The following is a 26333-nucleotide window of genomic DNA, read 5'->3' as shown; positions in this document are numbered from 1 at the left end:
GCGGTGAACGCCTCCAAAAGAGCAAGACTTATCACTATCCACGCCGTGCAGGAATTATTCGAATTAATGATACGTAGATATTGTCCACCATAACTCAAACTGGGATGGATCCGAACCCGGGAGAATCATAACAGTTACCTCGAACGCTCTAACCACAAGGGGGCGATTTGGATCATGAGTGCATCGAGAATAGGAGTGCGCCACATCCAGTTCAACCATCCCGGCTGGAGGTTTCGGGTTAAGAAAAATGCTGCTTTAACCAGTAGCAGTACAGGATGACATGTCCCTACAGAGTTGGATTGATGGCTGCCATTAACTCGATTCAGCATTTGAAGTCTCGCTGTCTTGCTGGTAAGATCCGAAATATAGCGAGGACGCACTGATAGTAACCTCATTCCTATACTCACAAGGGCACTAGATTCCTTGAACGTGGTTCTTTAGGCCCGGGGGGTGTGAAGGAGAAGCTGTGACTGGCTTTCATGATGGCGGTACCGGCTTTATGGTCGATGGCAGTGCTTGAATTGATGAAAGAGTATGGTTCCTCGGGAAGGGAAAACGTTCAACGGTGCCTGTAAAGTGGTGCAATATAGAGACAAGAGGTAGATCCTTGGAAAGCGCTTGTGACAGACTTGGTTGAACACCTTGATGACGGCATTCTGTTTGACTGAGGCTAGGTAAATACTGTGTAGTCTTCGGGCTGAATATTGGAGCAGTGCGAATACAACACGGTTGGGGTGTTATCGTCAATGGTTGTAGCGATGGCCGAGAACCAGTGCTCGGTTGCAAGCAAGGTTCACCATTATCAGAAGAATTGTATTCAGCGTACAAACGTGAGATACCGAGAACCATGGAAAGAAGGCTGTCAGCCTGTTTGAAGGTAAGGGAGGCCAAGCGGGTTACGTGGTGGCCATTTCATTAACTGGGCAAGAACAGGCCCTTTGGAATGTCCGATGCAACTTTCCTACGATGGGATCTTTTAACCCGAAGGTACAAAATTCCTTTGAGGGTGCAGATGCTCAAGCCTGAAGCACAAATCTATTCTAGATCCAAACGTCAAGGAAGTGAGCGGCATTGTGCCCTGTTCCCACTTACCACAACCTTTTACCATTCCAATTTCAACAGAAGCCCCCGCATGATCTGAAGAGCCTTCGTTGAGTAAACTTTCAACTGCAAGTCTCGGGCTGGGCCTTGCACTTTCCCACTTGGAGAGGTTCAGCTTTCACACCGCTGACAGCATCACTGGCAATTGCTGCGAGACAAACTCTAAGCAAATGACGCGTATGATGGATTACAGTTTGATCATCAGGTCATAGAGTCCGGGGCTCCTGGGACTCCCGGGGCGTATGGTCATCTATAAGGATGTTGGTATGTCCCCGTCTTCAGGAAATCCTATAGACATCCAGGTGCTACAAACCATTATCCCCAAAATGCCGACAGAGATCTACATTCCGCCGATAGGCGTCTTGTTCTGTATCCTTGGTCTACCAACGCAGAGGGTGTTAGTCGCGCGACGCAATGGCATGGTTCTAGGAAACCGTCTAGTCAACGACACAGTCTACTCGGACTCCTGGTTCAGGTTGGAGCAAGGCCCCCGTGAGGGTCTACTACATCCGCAGCGCAAGAGGTGGCGAAGAGCCCGTGATCTACGACAAAGCAATCGCGCAAGTGGGGAACATCCTTGGACAAGTCTTGCAGTGAATCAAAGAGGTAGCGGCTGGCAGCATTTCGAGATTCAACCTGGCAGTGGCTTGTTCGATGGGTATTTTCGCCTCTATACTCCGTCGGAGAACAGAGTTGTTTGGTCGAATGCAAGTTTCAAGGGTGGTGTTGGTGGTATCGCGGCTCACTTGGAGCCTCAGGAGAATCAATACTTCTCGTCTATCATTGAGGATGCGACCCTGGATCGTATTGTGTACGATAACGATAGTGGGACACTCACATACCTGGCGCCAAGTCTGTTTGATAGCTCTGCGCGGAACGAAACGCCGTCAGAGCAGAAGTTCATTGTGGACACTACACACTCTGTAACCAGGACGGTATCGTTCTCCCATACGACAGGCTACAAACTCATGGTTGGTGAGGAGGTCTAGATCGGTATCCCTCTAGTATCTGAGGGAAATATTACGTCTGGGCAGCGGTGGATTGACAATTACTCGTGGGGGTCTACGATGAGTGAAGAGCTGACCCTAGAAAGTGGGGTTCAAGTCATGGTTCCTCCAAGGAGTACAATAACCGTCTCCAGCGAGGCCAGGAAGGGTCAATTGGACGTTCCAGCGACGGTGTACTCGAAGACAAAGTCAGGCCACATGGTAATCTCCAAGACCGTCTACAAGGGCACGGACTACTTCGACGAATGGTATACCATCCATGCTCCAGAGCCAATTAGCAAGGAAAGTAAAATATGATGGCATTGCTCAGTCAAAGGGCAGACTAGTCAATCTCTTTTTCGTTCATGGTTCATGTTGCCTTTTCGCAAATCGCTATACTTTTGCAGGTGCAATTACAGCCTATGGTCGGTCTAGGGTAATCTTATCCGGTCATTCTCTCATGTCATCCTGGATATTCCAGTTCTAGATATCGTCGGTGAAGGAAACAGGACGCCACCTCCTTACAACGAGTAGGACTTCCTATTCTTGCCTTCCGTTGCCCATAGGTATAAGTTGGTAATACACCATCCATTCCCGCATGCAAAGCGTGGCCCCCAAAGTGGCTAAATGAGCACATACCCATCCTGTGATGAAAAAAGTTGGAAGAATGACCTGTGGCTAAAACCTAGCTGTCACCATATGCAATCACGATACAGAGTACGGCGGCGGCGGCGTCTCAGGCCTAGGCCCTGGTTCATGTCCATGTCCATGTCCAGCCGTACCTCCAACAACCGGACCATGTCCCTCCCTCGGGCTCAATCCATCAGGTTCTCTCCTCGCGGGCATCACATTAGACAGCTCATCCACCCTCAAACCCGCATCAACAGCCTTCCTCTTCTTGACTCTATCATTCCGAGTGACCACCCACCAGACCACCGCAGCCGCAATAATCGATAGCGGAATCCCCAAACCCAGACCGAGAGCTAGCGTCTGCTTTGGACTGAACCGGGGTGGGGGTGTCGATTTACAGGTATACGTGCTGTTTTCGACCGCGGGGAAGTTGTGCTTTAGGTAGAAGAAGTCGTTTGTGAATTGCTCGCATTGAAGGTTGGTTTTTGTCGTGAGGTTCATGGAGGTATACTGGCGGAGGTTTGTGAGGTTTGCGCTGGGGTTAGGTTGTTAGTCTAGTATCGTTGGATGATTGGGTAAGGGGAGTGAGTGGGATTGGGTGGTGACGTACGATTCGATATACCCATGGAGATCAATAGAGGTGGCGTTGACGATGGGCAGGTAAATGTCGAGGTTTACTGATGGGGCGATGGTAATTGGAGTAGTGGTGTTAAGCAGGGCTGGCATGCTCAGACTGTGTTCATCGTAAGTAAAGAGGAACAGCCCATCTTCGAATGATTCAGACTGAAGTGCACGCATGCATACCTGGTCATATTACCACTGATAGATACCTGACTATCTACCGCTTTCAGCTTCGGCAGGCTAACGTCCGTCCCATTGAACAGGTTGAAGAGGAGGCCCGATTCAGATCCCGGCGAGGCTGGCGGTCCGACTGTTGTCAATTCTGGCCACGAGAGGCTATCAATTAAGTATACAGAGTCAGCATTGGATGAGAGGTGATTAAATTCATTAAAAAACGTTGTCGTACTTGGCAATATACCCCTCCAGACGCAGAGCACCTGCAGATTCCAAGGACGAAATACTGACAGGCGCCGTTGAAGGGTAAAGGCTAACCGCGTCGTTCTCAATAACCAGACGGTTGGCGACCTTACGCAGAGAGTCGAGATTTACACTACCAGGGGACCAAGTTAATACATGTCCAAAAGTATAGTAGTTGATAGAAGTAAGCAACAGTGTGTTCATACCTATCAAACCGATTACCAATATAAATCTCATCCGCCTCTTCCAGCGCAGGAAACGTGAAATTCACCCAACCTTGATCAGGCAATACAATAGAGATTGTACCTACTGTCTTTAATCTGGGCATTGTCACGCTGCCAGTCTGAGTATCGTCGACGACAAGGGCGCCCAAGTGCTCCAGGGCTGGCGCTGATATACCCCCCATCCATGAATGGCAACAGCGACCAGAAGGACCCAGGTCGCGAATGGTAATAGTACCAGTGATATTGATGGCATTTGGGAGCGATAGATCGTCCCCTGACCAGTTTTCGCCTAGGGCAATGTTACCGTCGATGGTTGTGCAGTCTAAGTAGTCGGTGTCGGCGTACCAAGCGCCGTCTAGAGTGTAATTGCCTCGGCAGACTTCTTCTTGGGCAGCGACGGCTAGGATTGAAGTCAGCACTTAGAGATCATAGCATAAAGGACTGTTCATACGTACAGATCGCCGCGATTAGGGCCACAACAGCCCACGAAAAAGGGGCCATCGTGCCAAGACAGTTCTCAGGAACGAGGCAAACTTCAACGACCACTCAAAGCCGGCCAAACAGGGCAGACTGCTTGTTTTATAAAAGTTTCTGGATGACGGTCTAGCCTAAAAGCTTGCTAGACTGCCCCTAGCCACTGCCCCTGACTCGCTGGTACTCAGCCCTAGCTCGTTCCAGCGCCCTGCCAAGATGCCCTAGCGTGGGCCCAATTTCCAACCTGCGCCACTTGAGGTGGGAACTTTGACCCTGCGGCTAAATGTCTATGGATCCAGGGTTGAGCAAGTGAGATGACTGCGGATGGTAACTATGGGGTTGCTAAGTTTCCGCCTGTATATATTCTTCGTCAAAGTCACCCGAGCGACGTTACTATTGGCATTACTCCATATTGTTAACATTTAGTCCCTCCAGGAGTCTGGTACGGTTAGAAGAAATAGTTTCTTAAACTCCGTGTCGTAGAAACGTTCTTGATGGCCAAGGCCTTATAGCCAGAGGGCCAGAAGTGAAGGGCATAGTGCACTATGATATATCCAGCAAGATGGAACATGAAAGTCGGTCGGAAGCCCGTAGGGAGTTGACTGCCACTGTAATTGTGGCTAAACATGATCTGGGTTCGTTGCTTCTGCTGGTATTTGCTAGGCATAAATTCGCTCCTGCCTTGGAGAAGCTTCATAACATCGAACATCCCTCACACTACAAGAGCTTAAGCTTCTCAAACTTCCCGTCAGGCTTTATCCCTTGTAGCTCAACTGTCATGGTTTTGGCTGTTTGCCTTTTCTAACTTCATTAAATTTTTAACAAGGCTGTATCATGAACAAAGCTAAACTAATCCACAATAGCCTGCACCAAGTCGAATCCGAAAAGCGCGTAAAGGGGGGATGTGACAGTGAATCACCATGGGTTTGCAGACTCAGAGAAAATAGGTACTAAATTTGTCTCCGGAATCGAATCTCCAAAGCACGAACAGGCCCATAGATAAGCAGCGCAGCCCCAAGAGCAAATTCGAATCCCAGATCCCCAGCTTTCTCTGCAATAGGCCCAACGTACCAGGCCGACTGCATACCAGGGACGATAAGCGCCCAAGGAACGAAGATGGCAGCAGCGGCTGCAACGCCCGATGGAAGCGCACTGGCAGTGTCCCATATAGCCGGGTCCATGTTCGCAGGGTCTGCCTTTCTGAAGTAGAACCATTCGACCAGATAGATCGTGACACTGCTGCCTGTGATGTAGCCCAAGATGTGTAGGAACGAGGACACGGCGTCGAGAAAATCCCCCACCGCTGCGACAGCGACGCCGATCATTACGCCTGTTGCAACGATGGGCCAGACGATTCTTGGGACGGCTCGAAGGGGCGGGAGAATGATAGGGACAGTGAAGGAGATTGTGTAAAGATCTCGCGCGACCGTGGTGACAACGGAAAAGGCTAGGATGACGAGAATGAATTTGCCAAAGTTGCCTAGGCGCTCGGTCAGGATGGACCCTACTACATTTCCGAACCCTCCAGTTTGATAGGCCAATGCCCATGTAGAGATTACGGGGGTGGCGCCGCCGATTGCAGCGCCCAGAAGTTCTAACAGGGTAAAGGGGACTGCGAGACCGCCAATCACATAGCATATAAGCCGAACTGTGGGCGCTTCGGGGGGCATGTACACCGCGTAGTCTCCGATGATGTTGACCCAAGACAGCATGTTAGCAGCAGACAGGGCAACCATGCCGGTGTATGGCTTTGGGCCTTCAGCTCTCGCTTGAGCCTGGTGGTGCAGAAGATCCCCACAGGAACCAACAAGAACGAGGACTGCAAACAACGTCACAATCCAAACCCAGCGGGCGAAGAAGTGCAGTACGTGATAGCCCATGAAGCTCAACACCAGCCCCACGATCATGATTATGGAGATGGATCCGGCGATGGGAAGATCCTCAGGGCTGAGCGAGGTCAGGACTTGTGCTCCCTGGCAGCAGGCGATGACGCCAAATCCGGCAGTGCCAATAGTCACGGTGAGCGAATTGAAGGCGTTGAAATATTTGCTACCAATTTCGATAATCAGATGAGAGTTTAGTTTGACAATTGTGACCTGGACGATTCAAGACATACCCGAATGAATACCGCGCCTGTACCATCTGCCTCATGCCGGTCTTTGGAGCGACTGTCATAATGTATGCGGATGGCAGAATGAGGACGAAGTTCAGTCCAACGATTATCGCAGCGGCATGCGAGAAGGGTAACCCGTACACTAGTGTTGGGGCAATGCCGATGCCAATTCTGTGTGTCTGCCATCCGCTGTCTGACCTTGCCTTGACCACGTTGAGGTTCGTAACTTACGGCAGCAGACTTATCATAGAGGCTGCGAAGATTGTCGCTTTATTGACGTATCTTCTGTCCGTCCTGCCCTCGACCGGAATAGGCTCCAGACCGCGTACTTCGACACCGACATCGATCAACTTCTGCCAGGCAAAGCGGACGACAGAAAGAGGAGTATTGATGCTCTCTATAGTGCCTCTCCGGGCCAAAGTTGACACTGAGTCGATCGTCTTTTCCGTTCGGAGATCTTCTGACTTAGCCATTGTGGTCATTTTTGCGTATGGAGTAATGGTTCAGATGGTGTAAGAATTGAGAAAAAAAGGAGTGGGGATTTAGGTAAAAGATATAGGACATCTGGATACGCATAGGAAGTAACCCCGGACTTCGATTACCCTTGGTAGTCAATTATAACTGACCGATACAAGCCAGACACAGCTTATTTGGGAAAGTTGTGCAGTTAGGAATGGAGGACTTGATAGGAGATCGCAGGTGGAACCAATCACGAAGCGATGAATAAGAAGCCGGCATGGAAAGGTCGAAGGTATCCAAGAAGGCGACATCGGATAGTAATTAATGGATTTATTTATTAGCGGCTTCTAATCAATCCCTATAATCCCGCCGCCAAGAAGGCAGATTTAAGCTGCCTTTGATACGCTGAAGATAAATATGGCTGGAGACGCTTCGCATCTAGCTCGACATCCGACATTCAGGTTTGATCCGATATCAGTGGCAAGCGACAAGCAACAACGAGAACCATGTTATTCACAAGGACGATCAACGGCCAGCAACTATCGTACATCGATTACGGCCAGCCAGTCGGTCGCCCAGTCGTCGTGCTCTTTTTAGGTTGGTGCCAGGATCACCGTGGCTGGAAGTATCTCCTGCCTTATCTGCTTGCCGACTACCGGGTGATATGCCTGAACTGGCGCGGACATGGCAGCAATCGAGACCCCGTCCCAGACTTTGGAGTTGCAGAGCAGGTATCCGACTATCTAGGGCTCCTAAATCAACTCGAAATCACCCAGTTTGTGGCTTTATCTCACTCGCGTGGAGGGTGGGTAGCTCTAAAGGTGGCAGAGACCTTTGGAAGCCAAAGAGTCCCTGCTGTTCTACTACTCGACTTAATTATAACCAACGCACCACCTTAATTTGTCAAGGCCTTGCAAGCAATCCAGAACAAAGTTACGTGGTAGACAGCCCTTGCCGCATTGATGCAGGAATGGCAGGCCAGCACAAAGATCCTCAGAATGCTCGAGGCACGGTCTAAGAATTCAGGTGGTTTAGGATTCGACATGTGGTCCCGCAGCTGTCGCGAGGTTAAGACTGCTTATTCCACCTGGGGTAATCCGATAAAGCAGATGGAGGCAATTGCGGTCTCCCCCTTGATATGCCACACTTTCAGCCATCCCAAGGCACCAGGGTACTCGACGGTACATGAAGAGTTCTCTGCCAAATACCCCGACTGGTTCTCCTTTGTCAAGCTACATGGTGATATGCACTTTCCTGGTATTAAGATTCTGAGTCTGTTGCATTGGTCCTCAAGGGGATGGTGAGAGAAGCTGTCGAACTAAGTTGTGTTTGCTATGACTGCATCTAGACAGTGTCCAACCATGGAACTCGCAAATATACTCACTTGTAAGCCAATTGACTGGATACCCGTGCTCCGTCGTAGCCTGAAGACCTGTATTAGTGCTATCATGCATCTATCTGATGGTTGTTATCGCCCGTATTTGGCAAAATGTATATATTTTAAGGCCTATCTCCCCGCAAGACCACATCTGAAGGATCTAGATCGAAAAGGGCTCAAATCAAGACCGGAACGCAAGATTCTATCTGTCTGATCTCTCCTCAGCTATCGGGAGTATTATCACTCTATCGTCTATCGGCTGTGACGGGTGCGCCGGAGAGTAGCCGCCCGAAGGATGAAGGCGACTTCAGCCTGTATAGCCGACATAACGTGACCCTCAGCACAGCATCATTTCTAATTTGCTCCTGCCCTGAAATATTTATCTATTTCTTTCTAGGGAAATTCTGTAAATAAATCTTAGTATAAAGGACCTACCTGTTATTACTATCAGGGCTGGGCTTGTTGGACTAATACTTGTCCCGGCCCTAAAGTCCACGGGAATACTATACAAGATCTACAAATATAATGAAGTAATAGATTCATAGTATAGTAGATAAGTAATCTCCTTGTACTAGGCTATACAAGGACTCAAGACTTGTCTTCCTGCCAATGTATATAACTGAACAGCATCCATGTTTATCTAGAGGCTGTGTAACTATTAGATACCATGCCCAAATGACAGCCAAGTACTATTATATGCCTCAGGCATGCAGCTATAGCAAGACCTTGGTATACCTATACTAAGCTTTAGCCCTTATCGCTTTGGTGACAGTGATCCGCACAAGTTCTAGCATGTCCATGTAGTGCAGACTGTTCACGGTGGGTAGCCCAAGAGGGTAAACCAGTCTCTTAAACTTCCGCGTCGGGGTAGAAACCTTTCAAATGGTTAAGCCCCTAATACTAGAGGATCGAGAGTGAAGAATATGGTATGTCCAGCAACACGAAAGTCGGCCGGCGGCGCTTGAGCATCTGGGTTGGTAGACTGCTTTGGATTTGTGATCGATCGCGGTCTACTTTGGATGCTTCTGGTGGTATTTACATTCCACCTGGAACCGGAAGGATATGGATTTGCTCCTGCCCTGAAGAAACTTGATAACATCAAGACCGACCGCACTGCGCGAGCTCAATTTTCTTGAATTTCCTGACGCACTCTACTCTTTGAGGTTCGATTACAATTCATCGGCTGTTTGACCTTCTCCGACTTGATTGGTTTCTCGACGAGGCTGTGTTGTTGGCAAGGCTGAGAGGACCCCGCGACAGCCCGGCGATTAGCCTTGCGCGCTTACCATCATCTAACCAGCATCCTCCTCATAACACACTCTCTCATTTCATATCCGGAGTCAACCATTTAGTACGTCGAAATGGCGGAGATTGTGGGAGTCGCCTCCGCGGGAATCGGAGTTGCGGCCTTTGCGCTCCAGGTAGACGGCGCGATCAAACGGCTCCGTGACATTCGGGAGTACACAAAGAGCAAGGCTGGGGAAGATGCGGACTTGCTCATACGCCGCCTCGAGGTGCTTCAACAAAACCTGCTATTGCTCGAGAACCGCCAGACTTCTACAGCTCTTGCTCGTGCTGTTGAGAACTGTCAATCAGTGTACAGTAGCGTGGACACTGCCCTCCAGAAAGTGAATTCGAAGCTGTCAAGCTCGTCCCGCAGCAGATTGCGAGGTCTTCGACATGGAGAAGGCCTTAGGACTCAGCTGGAAGACATCGGTCGTAAGCTGGATTACGTGGTAGGAGACCTCACATCGTGCGTTCCCCTGGGTTGGAGACAGAAACTTGTTTCACTGACAGTCAATGTTCGTGGAGCTCAATCTTGCTAGATTCCACACACGACCGACAGCCTCAGACTGCACCGCCTGCCTTACCTTCGCGGGTATCCAGTGGCAGTACAGAGCCAAACAAGCAGTCAGAGAATGTCCACCTCGAAGTTCAGACGAGTATATCGGATGCCCCTTGGGCAGATACAGCCCTTATTAGTTACCTCAAAACCTCATGGCGATGGAACCGAGCGGCAGACTGTAAACCAATGCACTGCTACTGTTCTTGCCATTCCCAACACCGGAGCTCAGCCCGTTTCTGGACGGTCGAGTATACCCCACTGTCGGCGATCCTCAGTACGTGTAGTAATCCAAAGTGCACAGGAACTTGCTACCGTTGGAATTTACAGCTCGCTCTCTCTAACTACGGCATTCCGCTTAAAATCGGCACTGCCATTACCTTTTTTGCAGGGGGTAGAGGTTTATCGCTCCAACCGAGCCTCAGCATAGATAGGGTGGTAAAATATACGTCCCCTGGTTTCGAGACACTCTGGCGGTTTCAACGAGGGCTGCTGTCAATTGGAGAGTTTCAAGACTCATTTCGAAAGTTGAAGAGATCGGATCCCTCAATCAATCGTCATATAAATCCCGGTGGGCGGACCTACGTCCAGGTAAATATACACTGCGACTCCCTAATAAAATGATGGCTGAGTATTAAATAGGAGCTCATATGCTACGGCCCGCGTACATATGCCCCGTTACACTCGGAGTTTAAGGTCTTGAAGTTTTTTGTCGACGAATTGGGAATGACTCTTCAAGGCCTCGACCAAAAGTAGAGTTTGGCTCACCATTTTCCGAGCCTACTTGCACTGACTTCTCGTACAGGTTCCTAGTGGAATGCGCCAATTGGATTGGTGAAGGCCCGCATCTTGATTTGCTGGAAGCAATCTTGGAATACGGCTTTGACCCTGGCTTCACGAAGTCATCATTTTACGAGAAATGGCCTTCTCCCTGTTCCCCGAATTGGTACTCTGAGGTTGAAGCGCCGGATCCCTTCTTTGTTAGGTACCTCGCCCTACTGGCAACGGCCAGCCCAGGTAAATTTACGACATTTGCATGACATATACTTTCATTAACACGCGGTAAAGGCTTCGCTGGATTGACGCCCCTACACGAAATGGTCCTCCTGGCTACACCCGAAATAGTGGCCTCCTTTATCTTACGCTACTCAGTTCACATGGAAAGAAACTTCCTCGGCCAGACGCCTTTACATCTGGCTGTTTGCAATGTAGAGATGGTGCGTCTCCTTATCAATCACGATCACAGCATGGACATTACAGACAATCACGGCATCACCGCTCTCATGTACGCTGCTGGCATGGGCAAGACAGATGTGGTCATGTTACTTATTGAAAAGGGGGCAAACCCATTAATTCGGGATCCGACTTGGAAAAGGGACTTTATCGGATACGCAGATGCCCGCGGTCATTGGGACCTGATCATGGACGCCCTGGGCCTGATGCAAACGATCTATCCCTCCAAATTGGCCCAGTACTTTATCACCTGTGGGCTTATGACACTTTTAATTCACGATGTATGGCTAGGCGCAAGATGGAGTACCTATTTTGCGAGGCTGGTCAGCCAATGTTCGGATACAAACATGAAGGTCCGTGATTGCGTTTCTGGGACTGAACGAAATAGTTTTCTACATTTTGTCTCAAACGCAGAAGATGTCAGGATTCTGGTGCGAAACGGTTTCAAACTGTTCAATGAACCCAACAGTGCCGGCCAGACTGCTATGTTCTCCCTGGCTCCTCGATTGGATGCAACACTCTGCCAGTCACTCGTTGATTATGGGGTCAACGTAAACCATGTTGATCATGACGGACTTACTGTCCTATTCACCTTGCTTCACCCGCTTACGCGTTCGGATTTCAGAATCTTTGACATAATAGATTCTATACATGTCTGCCTGAGCGCCGGCCTCGACGTTTTTCTAGCAGACGGTTGCCGCTGCCCCTGCTCTCCAAATGGATGTTCCCTGGCAGCAGCCTTTTATATCAATTTTGAAGAGAAAATCTGGCCCAAACCACCCGCTTTTGTGTGGGCATTAGAGTTCGTCTCTCTGGTCGAGGAGGTCAGAGGCTACGAATGTGCAAAAAGTTTTCTACTTGCTCTCTTACGCAGATCATACTCCGATAGGATGGAAATCACGCACGTCTGCTGCCATAGAGGGCATGGTATCAAGAAAAACACCTTATTTGGAAAAATCTCTCCCATGCCCAACGAAGACATTGAGGAGATTATGGAGGAAGAAGATGAATTCATCGCGCAACTCGAGAAAGAAATGGTTCCAATGGCGTCCGAGACACTCGGCTCTTTGCGATCGAAGTGGATCTCTATGCTCAAAGAAAGATACCATGAACAACTCGCGGCAATGGAGAAACGTAGAAAGGCGACCACAAATGCTAAAGAGCCGCTCAAGGTAAGTATTATAAATATGACTCTAATCCATTCCATTCACTTTCTAACAAGTAAAGGATAAATACGAGGTGGACACCAGAAACGATACATTCAAAGATTTAACTATTGTTGCTGTCGAGTTTTCAATCACTCCTGTATCTCAATACATGGCAGAGTACATTATCTGGCTCGAGCACCAATACACCCGTCCCGACCAGCGTGGGCTCAGCGCAAGCGAGAAAGAAGCTTGGTATGAGAGGCGTATGACGTGGTTTGTAGAACTGATGCAGGTCATGGAAGTTGATACCGAGACACTCAGCACCGAGATCAAAACGAAGATCGAAATGAAGTCCTGGAATGACAAGGATAGACCCGACAGCGATCGTATAGTTGGGCACTTTACGGCCTCTGTTCAGACAATGTTGAAGGATTGAGGGGACAGTTGATTTCATATCTACCGAACTATTATCTATCTCAGCCTGTTGTTTTCTGATTTACGCAATTGAATTGCTTTGATTATTTCTGTTTAAATCGAAGCCTTCTCTGGAATTTGTGCTTGTGTTGGATGAACAATCTCCTGTATCCATTAGGCAGAGACGATGAACACAGGGCAGCAATGCAAAAAGCCCTTTGATCGGCAGCAGGAGCACCCACCCAGCAATAGACAACAAAGAAAGTCTAATTTAACAATTCAACAATTGAGTCATTCAAGGGCTAGTGTAAGACCTAATTCTTTAAACCGCCCCGAAAGATTCATCGAAGGGACCTGCGGGCACCGAGATTATCCGGGCGCGATTGCGCATAAATACGTCTGCCTTGCCAGAAGCCCTGGGGTATATAGTGCACCCGACCACAATATCCCTTTTTCCTCTCGTCTATCCACATCTATCTCCCTCCACACTCTGTCCCTGTCGGAATGACCAGCATCGACCTCGTGGAGCCCTTCTGGGGCTGTCCAACCTCAAAAGCCAAGTCCGTCTCTTACCATACCCTGCCTGTCCTACGTATGGTTTTCAGGTTTACGCATGCTAACCAGACCACGACGGTTCGAAGCTTCTGTGAGACGAACTATGGTGTTAGCAGGTATATCGCGGAGTTAATGAATAGTTTGACGAATGTCGTTTGTCGTAAGTAACTGGGCATATTTCCAATTCCTAAGGAAGAAATGCCCAGGATTAGATGTCTTCTAACGCCTTCCATAGAGTGATATATGGCGTATACGGCTTTCGGCAGCTGAAAAACACGACTGGTATTGGTGCTCCAAAGCGAAGGAGCCCGAGCTATGCACGGGTTCTTCCTTATTGGTGCTTAACTGCAGTTGGTATCTGCTCGATTGTGTTCCATGTTAGTTTGGACTATCAGACACAGATGAGTATGTATTCCGGTCCCCCTCGCTCAAATCTCGCATCGGAGATATGAAGCAAGACTTCAGCTGATTGTTCTCAGTGGACGACCTCTCAATGCACCTTACCACAATGCCTGTCCTGCACCGTGTCTTGACGGCCAATTCTGACCGCCAATACTCTGTCATCATGGGCATCGTACTCGGCGCGTATTTTTGTCTTCTAGTTACAATTTGATACGAATCTATGGGATCATGTGATCACTAGCGGCGTGGCCGCTAGCTACTCCAACCCCCTGAGGATTCGACCCCTCAATAGATAGAGATAGACATCGTCAAGAAGAGTCTATCGAAGCAATAGAATTGAGCCCTATTGTTAAAGGCATCCGCTCCTTAGTAGGCTACGTGCGTGTAGCTGATACAGACGTCATTCTGCCCTCTCCTTCCCCTGGGCCTGTACGATTCGTTACACAATTCATTTCCTGACAGATGAATGATTCTGCATTCTGCCTCGTTTGTTCTGACCATGCTCGTAATCGGGGTGCGCACGTTCGACTCGTGAATACCCGGACAGTACCAGGATCAGCCGCGAGGAGACAGATATGGGGGATCGTCAGGGTTGGAGCAGGTGGGTTCCTTAACTCCGAACCCAAGAACAAGCAACTAACTAATATCTGTTACGCCGCAGCAATATTCAATCTAGGCTACTGGCTCTGGATCTTTGACCAGTGGTCCTGTAGCTTCTTGGGGAGTGCGCGCGAAGCAATCTACCTTCCTTGGGGTTTTGTGTTGGAGTTGCATGGGTGGTAGGTTCTCCAAGCACATGCTCGCATATCCAGTCCGGTACACTGACAGTCGCAACAGTTGGCATATCTGTAAGGGGCAGGCGGTACCGGGCGGCAGTATGCTCCGACAACTTCCACTACCATACCATGACCCCCGGCGCCAAACGACCATCAATAACCAGCATAAAAATCAACATCACTCGCTGCGTGAGTAAAAAGGAAACATACAACAGCTGGGATTCGCATGTGGTCACCCACCATACTACTAACCAGCCGGCGTGTGGCTTAAGTACGGCTGAGCGGACGGGAAGCCCTGTTCTCCACACCCTGTGGTCGCATGTACTTAATGTTATCCAGGTTTGATTTATATAACATTATTTTCAAACAGTGCAAAGGGTCCAGGTATTCGCATCCTCAGAACTGCGCATCTGAAGCCGTTCCAGACATCAAATGTGGTCGTAATCTGAGGACGGCTGCGGTATAAAATATTACTGCAGTTTTACTCTTGTTTCGAACATCATCGAAGGAGAACGTTGCTTATCTATATAGCGAGTGAAAAAATCGTCTCCACAGTCGTCCCTGATTACCCGTGATTGTGTGTAGTTGTCGCGAAATATCTGGCCACCACCTCCCGCCCATGCACTCACTTCAGCTAATATATAGCGAACCTCGCCAGGTTCTTAAATCGGGTATTATAGAATAAGGACTTAAGGCACTGTTAATATGTACTTTGACGATCCTAGCTTGTAGTACGCAGATTACCCCATGCTAAGCATAGGGATTTTGCCCTACCGGCATTCAAGACCACCTTGCCCTAGGACTCTACGTCACGTAGCGACTGCAACAGAACTTCAGGTTTGCTCTAGAATGAGCTGGAGGATATCTGCAGGGTTGCTATTTTCATTAATGTCACTGTCGACTCATCGGTATTGGCGCTTCACCAAAGTCTCGCAGACCAGTAGAGCATGCAGCCAATTATGCCACCAATTTATAGATTCCAGGGTTGTCCAAGACAGGCTTTCAAGCTTGGGCACAAATGAGACTCAAGAGCGGAGAAATTGGTGAGTTCATAAAGGGCATTGTAAGATATAAATGCACAATATCGGTCGGACCAGCAATTCTTACGGTGTTACCTCTATCGCCTATCTTGCGTATTCTACAAACAGCCAATGGGCCAAAGTCAACGCGAAACTGACTCCTTCAGCAGGCTTCTACTGTCTTTGGGCCCTGAGGTACATTGTCCACTCTTTAACAAGTAATCGTGGTGTGTGCCTGTGAACAACGCCGGCTATACCCCTTGCCGATCCCCTTCTTAAAGCAAGTCCATTTTTTGTGCCAATATAAGGCTCGGGAGTAACCTCAGTTTGGCAGATTGACCGATGCCAGGGCCCAAGCCCCATCAAACATGAACTGTGAATGATTAGTTCGCAGTTGGCTAATTTTCGGTCCCAGCTCTGTGATCGAATGTCACGCACGGATTGTTCCTCGGCTGAGTTCCTTACGAACGTCGGAATGTTTCAGATTGAAACATCCACTGTCATGCTTGAGGGTTCTAATCGAGATGCGACATTTTTAATAGTGAAATCTGAGCCATGGTTCGTGGGCGATCTACCAGTTCGCCGGATATATTTGGTGCATGGCACCTTCCACACTTTACCACTTACCGTACTCACCTCGCACTGCCCAGCTCAACCACCCAACTCTCTCATCCCTGATATCCATCATGCGTACCACCTTACCTGATCTCGCACGGAACCTAATCATAGCCACCACCGTGCTGAGCTCTACCGTTCAATCTTCGACATTTGACTATGTCGTCGTCGGAGGCGGAACAGCCGGTATAACGCTCGCAGTTCGACTCGCAGAGGCCTCACACAGCGTTGCACTCATCGAAGCCGGCAAGTACTACGAAGATAGCTCGCCGCTTGCCGCCATTCCCGGCGCAGATGTTATACCCGTGGGGTCGGACCCTGATGCCCATTTCGGCGCGGATTGGGGGTTTGTCACGGCGCCGCAGGCTGGTGCAGATGGGCGCACGATACATTTTGCGAGGGGAAAGTGTTTAGGGGGGTCGTAAGTTTTTCTGAAACAAAGTACATGGCAGCATGTAGAATAGCCGGTCTAATATGAATATGGATATAGGTCAGCGTCTAATTTTATGGTTTATCAGAGGTTCGTTCGTGGTTTTGTTTCATTGTATCCCTGTCTAACATTCGGCTCGCTAGGCCTACGAAGGACTCCATGGATGTTTGGGCCGAAGCTGTGAATGACACCAGTTATACATTCAAGAATACTCTCCCCTTCTACAAACGGACCGTCGACTTTACAGCGCCCGAAAAACAAGCCAGGGCAAGCAATGGAAGCGCCAAGTACGACGTGGACTCCTTTGACGCATCTGGTGGGCCGCTGCAAGTCTCATATTCCAGCTTCGTTCAGTCCTTTTCCACCTGGATGAAACGCGGAATGGCAGCCATTGGACTATCAGAGGCCAATGATTTCAACAACGGCAACATCACCGGGTACCAGTACTGCGCATCAACCATCAAACCCGACGACAAGACCAGGAGCAGTTCCCAGGCGGCCTTTTTAGCGAAGGGGAAACAGGTACCTGATAATCTAACACTACTAACCCAACGCATCGCAAAACGCATCCTCTTCGACGAGCACAAGAACGCAGTCGGAGTTGAAGTAGCGGACGGGTTCGGGTTCCGCTTGAACATAACAGCTGCGAAAGAGGTTATCGTTTCTGCTGGCGCCTTCCAATCTCCCCAGCTGCTTATGGTCTCTGGAATTGGACCTGCCGATCAACTCACGGCGCATGGGATTGAGGTCCTCTCTAACTTGCAGGTCGGACAGAATATGTGGGATCACCCGTTCTTTGCGCTGAGTTACCGCGTCAATGTGGAAACACTCACTAGGGTAGCGAACGACTTGCTCTACCTCGGCTCTACATTCCTCGACTATACAACGAAGCATACCGGGCCGTTGACGAATCCAGTGGCTGATTTCATTGCCTTTGAGAAGATCCCACAGTCTCACCGGAAAGCATTCTCACCTGAGACGAAAAAAGACCTTGCACAATTTCCGGATGACTGGCCTGAGATTGAGGTTTGACGCCCTTCTCACCATTCATCACAATTTGCTTGTAGTGAAGGCTAACATCAACAAGTATATGTCTGGCGCAGGCTACATTGGCGCCTTCACAGACCTCCTCCACACCCAACCAAAAGACGGCTTCCAATACGCCTCCATTTTAGGGATCCTAATCACGCCTACCTCACGCGGCAACATCACCCTCGCCTCAGCAGATACCTCGGACCCCCCCATCATCAACCCAAACTGGCTCACAACGCACTCGGACCAACAAGCCGCAATCGCTATCTTCAAGCGCATCCGCGAGATCTTCGCCAGTGAGGGAATGGCCCCCGTCGTTCTAGGCGACGAGTACTACCCCGGCAACGGGACGAAAAGTGATGCAGAGATCCTGGATTTTATTCAAAAAAATGTCATGACGCTTTGGCATCCGGCTTGCACAAATAAGATGGGAGTAAGCGGTGATCCGGCTGCCGTGCTTGATAGTAGGGCGCGGGTGTACGGGGTCCAGAGGCTGAGGGTTGTGGATGCAAGTTCGTTTCCGTTTTTGCCGCCCGGGCATCCGCAGAGTACCGTTTGTAAGTTATTGTTCCCTTGTTTTTTTTTTTTTTTTTTGGTTTGGGGCGCTGTTCTAACGTAATGATCCTAGATATGCTGGCTGAGAAGATTGCGGATGATATCAATCGTGGGTGAGACTTGGGCCTGGTTTATGTCCCACTGCCGTTGAATTGGACGACTTCCGGTGCCCTATAGAATCCAGGGGTCTAAGCTGGTTACGAGAGACTATATTGTCTATAATTGGGTACATAAGGAGAGCTTTCCAATTGTGATATGACGCCTGTCTCCCAAGCGGCCAAGCCCAAACTACCGGTTCCCCGAGCTTCGAGCATGTGGACATTATGCATACATTCTCCAGAGAAAAATGTCTCAAAGTATAGAAGCAATACAGCAATACAGCAAAATGCAAAGAAAGAATCGTAAGGTTCTTTAGTGAACATCATGAACTAGTCCACTCCAGGCCCCGAACCAGTCTTTGACAAATCCAGCCTTACAATAACACAACTCCGTCCGGATCACACTGGTAACCACCAAATAACACCAGGAGAGAATAATTCATAGCATCACAGCGGCAATCGAGGCACCCGAGGGCTAACACTGCGAAACCCCCGTTCAACATGGTACTTGAACCACGACGACCACGCGTACGTCAAGAACATGAGGGCGCCAGCCGTCATGGCAAATATTGCAGTCTGATTAGGCAATTCAGCGAGACAGACACATCTAATCTCCAGCTGAGTCTAACGTACCTTATGTTCGTTTGAATCGGTATTCGCCCGGGGGGCATGGATGAACGGCCTCGCTATCAGCACCACAATCGCAACCCCATGCGCCACCCACGACCAAGCCACCAGGGCGATGGGGCTCTGCCAGATGAGGACCATATTAGGGTTGATGGAGGTCTTCTTCGGTGTCGCTCGTTACGTCCGGGATGAAAAGTACGGCCCACAAGTGGCTGTGTTTGTCAAGAAACTGTGCTCGTGCGAACTGCTGCAAATTGTGCAGTCTTGCGACGCAGAGTCCTGCCGAATGGTCTTTAGTGAGGCTGGGGCACATTTTGTAGAAGAACATGATATGCTGCGAGGCTATGACGAGGACACCGATGATGAAGAAGGCTCGGCCACCAACTACGGGACTTGGACGCGCGGGAACAGAGTCGAGTATGACCGGTGGGCGGATGTTGTTGGCGATGAGCGATGGAGTTACGAGGGGTTGTTGCCGCATTTCAAGCGAATGGAGACAGCTGTTGCACGGGGAAAGGAGGTCGATGGCAATGTGCATGGTGTGCACGGGCCGATTCAAAATTTGTCGGTTTCGGAGAGTAGCGAGGAGCGAAGTATCCGTTGCGGGAGCCGTTGAAGAGTGCTTGGGGGAGGGCAGGTGTTAGGGAGAACCTGGATGTGAACGCTGGCTCGCCGCTGGGGTTGGCAGAGTTGACTGAGAACTGGCGAGAGGGGAAGCGACAGATTGCCAGCGAGGTGTTTGGAATTTCAACAAAAACTAATATCACGCTGTTGACCGAGACCATGGTGCAAAAGGTCCTCATTGACACTGACGCTGGGAAGAAAGTCGCCAAGGGAATGGAGGTCGCCGGAGGGCAGACATTCCTCGCGACAAAAGAGGTCATCGTCTCAACGGGCGCATACCGTACCCCGCAGGTATTAATGCTTTCCGGCATTGGCCCTCAGGACGAATTGGCCAATCATGGCATCGAGACTATTCTGAACGCACCTGAAGTCGGAAGCAACTTGCGCGATCACCTGGCGCTCGTGCAATGGTGGAAGCTGCGTCATTCCGAGAGGGGGCTATCGATCGGTACGCCGGCATGGCAGGATGCTCCCTATGCATTGGGGCTCCGTTGCGACTGGGTGGCTACTGTACAAGCCCCTCACGACAGCCTGATCGAGGCTTTGAAACGTGATGGCGAGACCAAACCCGAGGAGCATGCCTACCTCGCGGCCAATGTCACCCATATCGAGACTCTGGTCGCGTATGCACTAGCAGGCGCTGCCGTCTCCAAAGTTAATGTCCCGACAGATCGCACGCATACTGCGTCCGTGGTCATGAGCATGGCCACAACTTCGAGAGGACAAATCAATTTGGCATCAGCCAAGGCAACTGATCCACCTCGTATCCACCCAAATTACTACTCAACTGAGTTCGACCGTGCTGTCATACGTGCCGGAATTCGACAGGTCGCGAGATTGCTCCTTGACACACCGGAGGGTAAGGACATCGTGGAGGCAGAGTTGCCACGACCTGGATTCAAAGCACTGGGCATTGAGCCCACCGACGAGCAAATTGACAACCTTGTCAAAGCCGATGGCAACACATTTTACCACCCTGCCGGCTCAGCATCAATGGGAAAAGTCGTCGATAGTGAGCTTCGCGTGAAAGGGATCGAAGGCTTGAGGGTTGTTGACGCAAGCGTCATACCACTGCCCATAACCGCACACTACCAGGCGCCGGTATATGCTCTTGCTGACAAGGCGACTGACTTGATTTCATCAGCTTAGTTCTTGTTTCAACGAAAAGTTCATTAAGTGCTTGCTCATGTAATGCTCATGGTCGTGACTTTCTGAAGACCTTGCACACAGTACCACTTCCGCATACATTTCGTAGAGCTTAGCGCATCGTCAAGCGTAAATTCACGCCTATCCAGGTCTTGCCATCTCCCTTGTTCCTCCATCAGTGACTCATTAACCAAGCAAGCCGTGGCCTCTGGTGGATGCTGTATACTCAAATCAGCCTTCATACGCTGCAGAGCAAGGAAAGCTAGCCAGTTAGAGTCAAATAAGCCCTCGCGGTGCGGCCAGGCTCGGAGTGCTTTGACTGCACGGATGCGAACATTGAAGTCGCGACACCACATTGCCGCGTTGTACAGTGGAGGGAGGATGCCAAGTTCCAGCATGACTGTGGGGCGCTCTGGGTATCTTTCCATGATTCCTTCTGTCAATGACATTTGTGCTTCGTACTCTGGGGTGTAGAGATCTATCAACGATTTGTCCCAGATGAGAGCGATTTGAACGAGCATACTGAGGCTACGACGGTTGAGGAGCATAATTTCAGCTGCTCTTTGCTCTTTGTGGGTGAGCTTGGCAGTAGACAGAAACCCTTCAAAACGGTCATCGAACGAACTCATTCGAGAGAGAAGCTGAAGCTGTTCATCTTGCAGCGAGACATAGTCAATAGCAATTTCTTCCTTGGTCAGTCCCTCACATCGTACAAGGAAACGACAGGCACCGGTTAGGAGAAAGCCAAGCGTCCACTGAGCCTCGTGGAAGTTAGCAAATTCATCACAGCCCGTGGGTGGTTCTTGCTGCTCAGTCACAGTCTTGAGACTCAGAATGTCATCTACTCCGTAGTGGAGAGACTGCGTTCCTAGATGGGCAAAGGCCGTGATAATCGTAGGGTCAATCAGCTTCCCCTGAGAGTCCTGGGCATATGCTTCGTTCAGAACCCTCAGCCCATTCGATATATGTTGAACAGCCTCGTCGTATTGTCCGCGCATCAGCTGAGCGAGAATAAACAACACACAGCACAAAAGCACAGTGTTTCGGAACCTCGGATCTTGAGACGAAGTCCTCCGACCAAGCAGAGCAAACGATCGTCCACACTGCTCAATTGCAAAGCGGTGCCACTCATTCTGAAGATCCTGACCCGGTAACGGCATACCATAGGTCTCTGAATCTTGATGGACAGCGCCGAGGGCAATGACAGCATGGTAAACTGCAGGCTCAGACATGCTCATTTGCAGAATAAGATCCCGCCATAAGGGCGAGTAGAAGACCTCCGAAAGAGTCGGAATGGTGAAATGCTGGAAGTACGAGTAGCATCGCCGCTCATCAGATGTTATTGCCCACCGAAAATTGGCGATGATTTCTGGGGTGCGTTGCAGGTGACAGGTTCTCGCCGACGAAACGCCTCGTTGTCTGGAAGGCGGCAGACGCTGGATGTCATAATCGCAGGTACGACTAGTTTTAGTGCAGTTATTGCAAGACCCTGACGTCTCATCGCATTTGATGCGCCTCACCCTGGTTGGAGGAGTTAGTAAGCACCTTATCATTTGTCATGATCGCTGCCCTGCATACCTGCATGTTCGACACCCAGTACGGGACTTTTTTGTTCCCGCCCGCTTGAGTTTTGGTTTGTTAGGAGAATCCAGATGCATTGGTCTATAGATCGAAGGATAGCAATTAGTGACGATGAAGCTGCAGATATCTCCAAAGACTCAGGTGAAGATTGGAGACAGTGCAGGTGTTGGCTCTGGGGGCCAGAACTAGAAGCAGTCATCGCACTAGTCCCTTTACGGAGTCCCCGACATGTGATCAAACCAGCTAATCCCCGAGCTGCAGCTTAGCTCCGCCTCCAACCATCTCCAACTCTAAAATACAAACACTTACTCCGTACCATACTCTCTACAACTTTACAATGGAACCCCGACCCCCAACAACCTCCTCCTCAGGCCTCCTCCGTCCTCCACCACACCACCGCCCCTCCTCAACATCCACACAATCCTCCCACTCACAAAGCTCAACCCCCCGACCGCCCCCCGCCCAAATCAGCGCCCATCCAACCGCTACAATCTCCGACAGCGCAAACTTCTGCGGCCCGCACTCCGTCTCAATAGGCAAGGGGACAATCATCCACCCGCGAACAAGGCTATGTGCGACAGAGGGCCCGATCCGAATAGGCGAGGGGTGTATAATCTCTGAGAAGAGTGTGATTGGGACGCCGCCGAACGTCACGCCTGGTTCTGCGATGGAAGCAGTTGCCGAAAGAGCGGAGGAATGCTCGATTACAATTTCTTCAAACGTTACCATCGGCGCGCAGGTTACGATTCACCCCGGCGCGCATTTACATTCTGGCGTTGTGGTCGATAGCCAGGTTATTGTTGGGCGGGGCGCGGATATCGGTTCGCATTCGAAGGTTTGTGCGAGGACGGAACTTTTGGATAAAGCTCGGGTTAAGGAATGGACTGTTGTTTGGGGTGGTGGGAAGGGAGTTGGGATTAGGACACGAGCGAAGGTTCAGAAGAAGGTTGTTAGTCCGTTTGTGCCGGATGGGAAGGGGGTGTTGGAGGGGAGGGCGATTGAAGATGCACGGCTTCTGGCGGTGAAGAGGGAGAGGGAGGTGCTGTCTAGGTTGATTGTTGGTGTGAAGAGGAAGTAATTGGCTTTGCTTGCGGGGCATGGCGAGAGGGGAGGGGAGATTTCTTCACTAATTAGCGTTGTTCTGAGTCTTGAAATATATACCCCGATAGACTGTTTTGAATTTAATTGTGCAAATCTCCAATCTTTCGATCCATCTAGGTATGTACGCACATACATGTATGTCGATAGATATATATACATAACCTCCCAGGAACACCACTCTAAAGCCATCAATAGTCCTCCTCCCGCTCAAGATCAACCTTCTGTCCCAAGCTCTCACAAAGCTCCACCAACGCCCTCCTATCCTCCTCACTCGGCTCCAAAACCTGTCCATCCTCATACCGAATTCCCCGTTCAACACTCTCATCCGGCACCTCCCAATGAATATACTGCATATACTCACTCGGCAACAACCCATCATTAAACACCATATAACTCTCCTCATGGAACCCAATCGGGATGCGCGTCTCCGTCTCAAACGGTGTGCACTCATCAGTCCACCAGTCAATCCCGTGCCCGTACCGGAAGTGCCGCAGGTTCACGAGTTTCTCCTTGAACGCGCGGAAGTAATCGGCCCACCGCGACGGGTACGAATAGTACAGTTTCCGCTCGGGAAGGTGCGCGTGTGGTTTGAAGGATTCTTTGGGGATGAGGGTGCGTTTGTATGTGTCTCCACCGAGTTCATAGTCGCCGTAGATGGCTGCTTCCCAGACAATAGCGCAGTCGTCGAGGTACAGTTCTGAGAGTGTAGAGGCGTGCGAGAGGATCCAGGTGAGTTGGGAGTCATCGATGAAGGTGTGGTTTCCCAACGCTAGGGTCTTGAGGCGGGGGAAATGCAGATGTCTAAGATCACACTTGGGGAAGAAGCCCACGTAGAGCGTTGAGTAGAGTGTTAAGTGCTCGAGGTTAGCAAGGCATGGCTTCAGCCATGTAGATGGGAACTCGGAGAAGAACGTCTGCGGATTTTCGCGCTGCAAAAAATGTTAGTCAATCAAGAATAGGAAAGGAAAGCAAGGCAAACATACATGATAATCCGAACTCCCCGACATCCCCCTACTAACATTCGCAACATTCAGCCTAAGCGCCTTCAAGCGTCCGAGAACCTTCTTCAGATCCATAATTGTCTTGGGATCTTTTTCATTAACATTCTGTAGATCGCGAATCGCCAGTTCCTTGACACTCGGCATATCGACCAGCGCCTCGAGACTCTGCTCCATTACGCACGAGCGAAAATCCATCCCCTGCGGCGCTTCATCCCACTCGTCCTCCTCAACTTCAGGATGAAAGCGCAGCACGACACTCTGCACGCGTGGCAGCTTCTTAACGTACGAGAAGAGCATCTCGCCCATTTCGCCGTCGTCGTTTTCGTCGTCGTCGAACTGTGATTATTTTAGTATCACGTGAGCAAGGTAGATCAGGTAGGACGTACCGTCTCAAAGTCAGTCGTGTTAAACGTGTTCAAGTAGACCTTTGTAATGAGCTGGGTCAGGTCCGGTCTCTTGATGATTTCATCTATTTTGTCGTAGCTCTCTTGACTTGCGCCGATGTGGATAGTCTTGAAGACGCTCTCCTGGCCGATTTGTGCCAGGTGGCGGTTTCCCAGACGGAGGGCTTTGCGAGTTGGTTGGTCTGCATGGTGGAAGATGTCTCGGAGTGTTTCGGTTGGTAGGGAGAGTAGTTCAGGCATTTTGGTTACTGGATTGACAATTGACGTGTGCTGAAGTGTTATATGGCGTTGTTGATGCAGGCAGCAAAGGGTCCAATGGGTTCTGGCTAGGCCTCCACCACGCTAGGCTCCGTAGGCTGAACCACTCGACAACCATGAGTTGATACATCGTTCAAGAGTCATTGAGACAGTTGTTGAGTGATTCAGGTTTGAGCTGCCCGGTCTGTAGCTATTGCCTTTAGTTACCCTGGTGTACTGACGATGCGTCCCGTCGTACCCAATATCAAGACAAATATATATATTTGCACACTTTCCCTTCCTTCCTCATTTCACCAGTAGTCTTTTCGCGTATGTTTGAAGCGATCGTGAGAAGAAAGGCAACAATTTCTTCACCAGAAGCAGATATGTCTGTTCTAGAAACAAAGTATAGGTCCCTGTCTACGCGTCCGTTACTCAACCCACGTAGCAGACAAAGAACTGCCTCCATTCAAAGCACCAAACATATCCTCCCACGTCGTCGCGCCTCTAGAAACCAATCAACAACGGACTCAGTACAACTTTTGGCCTGGTAAAACGGCGTCCGGTATATCGCTGCTGCTCATGGATGACCACCCCTTCAGCATTGAACATGTGCACAATTGCTTCGCCGCAATTTAATGGCATAGGAGTATTGAAGTGGGTCGGGTGGATTGTGTATGTATTGTTGAATGTAATCTGCAACTTATCTAGTTTGACCAGAACCACCAAATCGTCTTTGAGACATCGCGCTCGACTAGCCGTTGTTGCATAGCCAGTACATCTTAGCCGGTTCGTGGATTCTTCGTTGAATCCAGACCAAGACGACGAGGGCCCAGACATTGCGCTATGCGGACTGCGCAAGCTAAAAGCACCGAGATTTGGTCGGACTACCCGATGTTGTGGCCAATGTAGATTAGTAGACAGATTATTTGCAGACTAAGGAGATTATGGTCGCTCATACGGTCAGCTTCATTGAGACTGTAAAGAACATACATGGCGTCGCTGGAACTATAAAGCAACTGATATCCGATGCTAATGTGGCGAAGCTTGTAAGGCTCCGGTAGACCCGGGACAGCTTGACCCGCGGTA

The 26333-nt window shown here is 49.9% G+C and overlaps 11 protein-coding genes across 11 annotated transcripts; 7 read left to right on the top strand and 4 right to left on the bottom strand.

The window, feature by feature from the left end:
* Positions 1-1427: 1427 nt before the first annotated feature.
* Positions 1428-2090, top strand: BDV14DRAFT_200275 (uncharacterized protein; the record flags this gene model as incomplete). The annotated part of the gene is made up of 1 exon (XM_073773475.1): positions 1428-2090. The coding sequence occupies one exon, from the start codon at positions 1428-1430 to the stop codon at positions 2088-2090; it is 663 nt and encodes a 220-aa protein (XP_073627975.1).
* Positions 2091-2439: 349 nt separating this feature from the next.
* BDV14DRAFT_173562 (uncharacterized protein) lies at positions 2440-4515 on the bottom strand. The gene is made up of 6 exons (XM_073768754.1): positions 4435-4515; positions 3962-4379; positions 3745-3888; positions 3522-3674; positions 3328-3450; positions 2440-3252 (listed from the first exon to the last, which is right to left on the bottom strand). Exons 1-6 carry the CDS (start codon positions 4478-4480, stop codon positions 2793-2795), a joined length of 1344 nt encoding a protein of 447 aa, XP_073627974.1. The 5' UTR covers positions 4481-4515; the 3' UTR covers positions 2440-2792.
* Positions 4516-5403: 888 nt separating this feature from the next.
* BDV14DRAFT_200273 (permease for cytosine/purines, uracil, thiamine, allantoin-domain-containing protein) lies at positions 5404-7039 on the bottom strand (the record flags this gene model as incomplete). The annotated part of the gene is made up of 3 exons (XM_073773474.1): positions 5404-6502; positions 6570-6737; positions 6798-7039. The coding sequence occupies 3 exons, from the start codon at positions 7037-7039 to the stop codon at positions 5404-5406; spliced, it is 1509 nt and encodes a 502-aa protein (XP_073627973.1).
* Positions 7040-9764: 2725 nt separating this feature from the next.
* On the top strand, positions 9765-13063 carry BDV14DRAFT_208874 (ankyrin repeat domain-containing protein; the record flags this gene model as incomplete). Its single annotated transcript, XM_073775511.1, has 6 exons — positions 9765-10187; positions 10256-10837; positions 10889-10998; positions 11052-11263; positions 11315-12651; positions 12707-13063. The coding sequence occupies 6 exons, from the start codon at positions 9765-9767 to the stop codon at positions 13061-13063; spliced, it is 3021 nt and encodes a 1006-aa protein (XP_073627972.1).
* A 405-nt stretch (positions 13064-13468) lies between these two features.
* BDV14DRAFT_173556 (uncharacterized protein) lies at positions 13469-14283 on the top strand (the record flags this gene model as incomplete). Its single annotated transcript, XM_073768753.1, has 3 exons — positions 13469-13756; positions 13832-14001; positions 14076-14283. The coding sequence occupies exons 1-2, from the start codon at positions 13546-13548 to the stop codon at positions 13834-13836; spliced, it is 216 nt and encodes a 71-aa protein (XP_073627971.1). The 5' UTR covers positions 13469-13545.
* Positions 14284-14406: 123 nt separating this feature from the next.
* Positions 14407-14977, top strand: BDV14DRAFT_173555 (ceramidase-domain-containing protein; the record flags this gene model as incomplete). Its single annotated transcript, XM_073768752.1, has 3 exons — positions 14407-14599; positions 14660-14777; positions 14836-14977. Coding segments are annotated over exons 1-3 (389 nt in total), but the record flags the coding sequence as incomplete, so codon positions are not given.
* A 1502-nt stretch (positions 14978-16479) lies between these two features.
* BDV14DRAFT_208873 (GMC family oxidoreductase) lies at positions 16480-18542 on the top strand (the record flags this gene model as incomplete). Its single annotated transcript, XM_073775510.1, has 4 exons — positions 16480-16829; positions 16982-17864; positions 17926-18427; positions 18499-18542. 4 exons carry the CDS (start codon positions 16480-16482, stop codon positions 18540-18542), a joined length of 1779 nt encoding a protein of 592 aa, XP_073627969.1.
* Positions 18543-19196: 654 nt separating this feature from the next.
* BDV14DRAFT_200270 (GMC family oxidoreductase) lies at positions 19197-20923 on the top strand (the record flags this gene model as incomplete). Its single annotated transcript, XM_073773473.1, has 2 exons — positions 19197-19728; positions 19788-20923. The coding sequence occupies 2 exons, from the start codon at positions 19197-19199 to the stop codon at positions 20921-20923; spliced, it is 1668 nt and encodes a 555-aa protein (XP_073627968.1).
* A 17-nt stretch (positions 20924-20940) lies between these two features.
* On the bottom strand, positions 20941-22632 carry BDV14DRAFT_61570 (Zn(II)2Cys6 transcription factor). Its single transcript, XM_073777156.1, has 2 exons — positions 22499-22632; positions 20941-22441 (listed from the first exon to the last, which is right to left on the bottom strand). The coding sequence occupies exons 1-2, from the start codon at positions 22576-22578 to the stop codon at positions 20959-20961; spliced, it is 1563 nt and encodes a 520-aa protein (XP_073627967.1). The 5' UTR covers positions 22579-22632; the 3' UTR covers positions 20941-20958.
* Positions 22633-22791: 159 nt separating this feature from the next.
* BDV14DRAFT_61562 (transferase hexapeptide domain protein) lies at positions 22792-23684 on the top strand. The gene has a single exon (XM_073777155.1). It carries the CDS (start codon positions 22839-22841, stop codon positions 23577-23579), a length of 741 nt encoding a protein of 246 aa, XP_073627966.1. The 5' UTR covers positions 22792-22838; the 3' UTR covers positions 23580-23684.
* On the bottom strand, positions 23401-25291 carry BDV14DRAFT_173546 (uncharacterized protein). The gene is made up of 3 exons (XM_073768751.1): positions 24990-25291; positions 24586-24939; positions 23401-24531 (listed from the first exon to the last, which is right to left on the bottom strand). Exons 1-3 carry the CDS (start codon positions 25245-25247, stop codon positions 23791-23793), a joined length of 1353 nt encoding a protein of 450 aa, XP_073627965.1. The 5' UTR covers positions 25248-25291; the 3' UTR covers positions 23401-23790.
* Positions 25292-26333: the final 1042 nt, after the last annotated feature.

Source organism: Aspergillus stella-maris (genome assembly GCF_047715825.1).
Source record: "Aspergillus stella-maris strain CBS 113639 unplaced genomic scaffold BDV14scaffold_28, whole genome shotgun sequence".
NCBI classification, from domain to species: Eukaryota; Fungi; Ascomycota; class Eurotiomycetes; order Eurotiales; family Aspergillaceae; genus Aspergillus; species Aspergillus stella-maris.
Note: the sequence above shows the minus strand (reverse complement) of the source record. Positions and strands in the feature narration are given on the sequence as shown.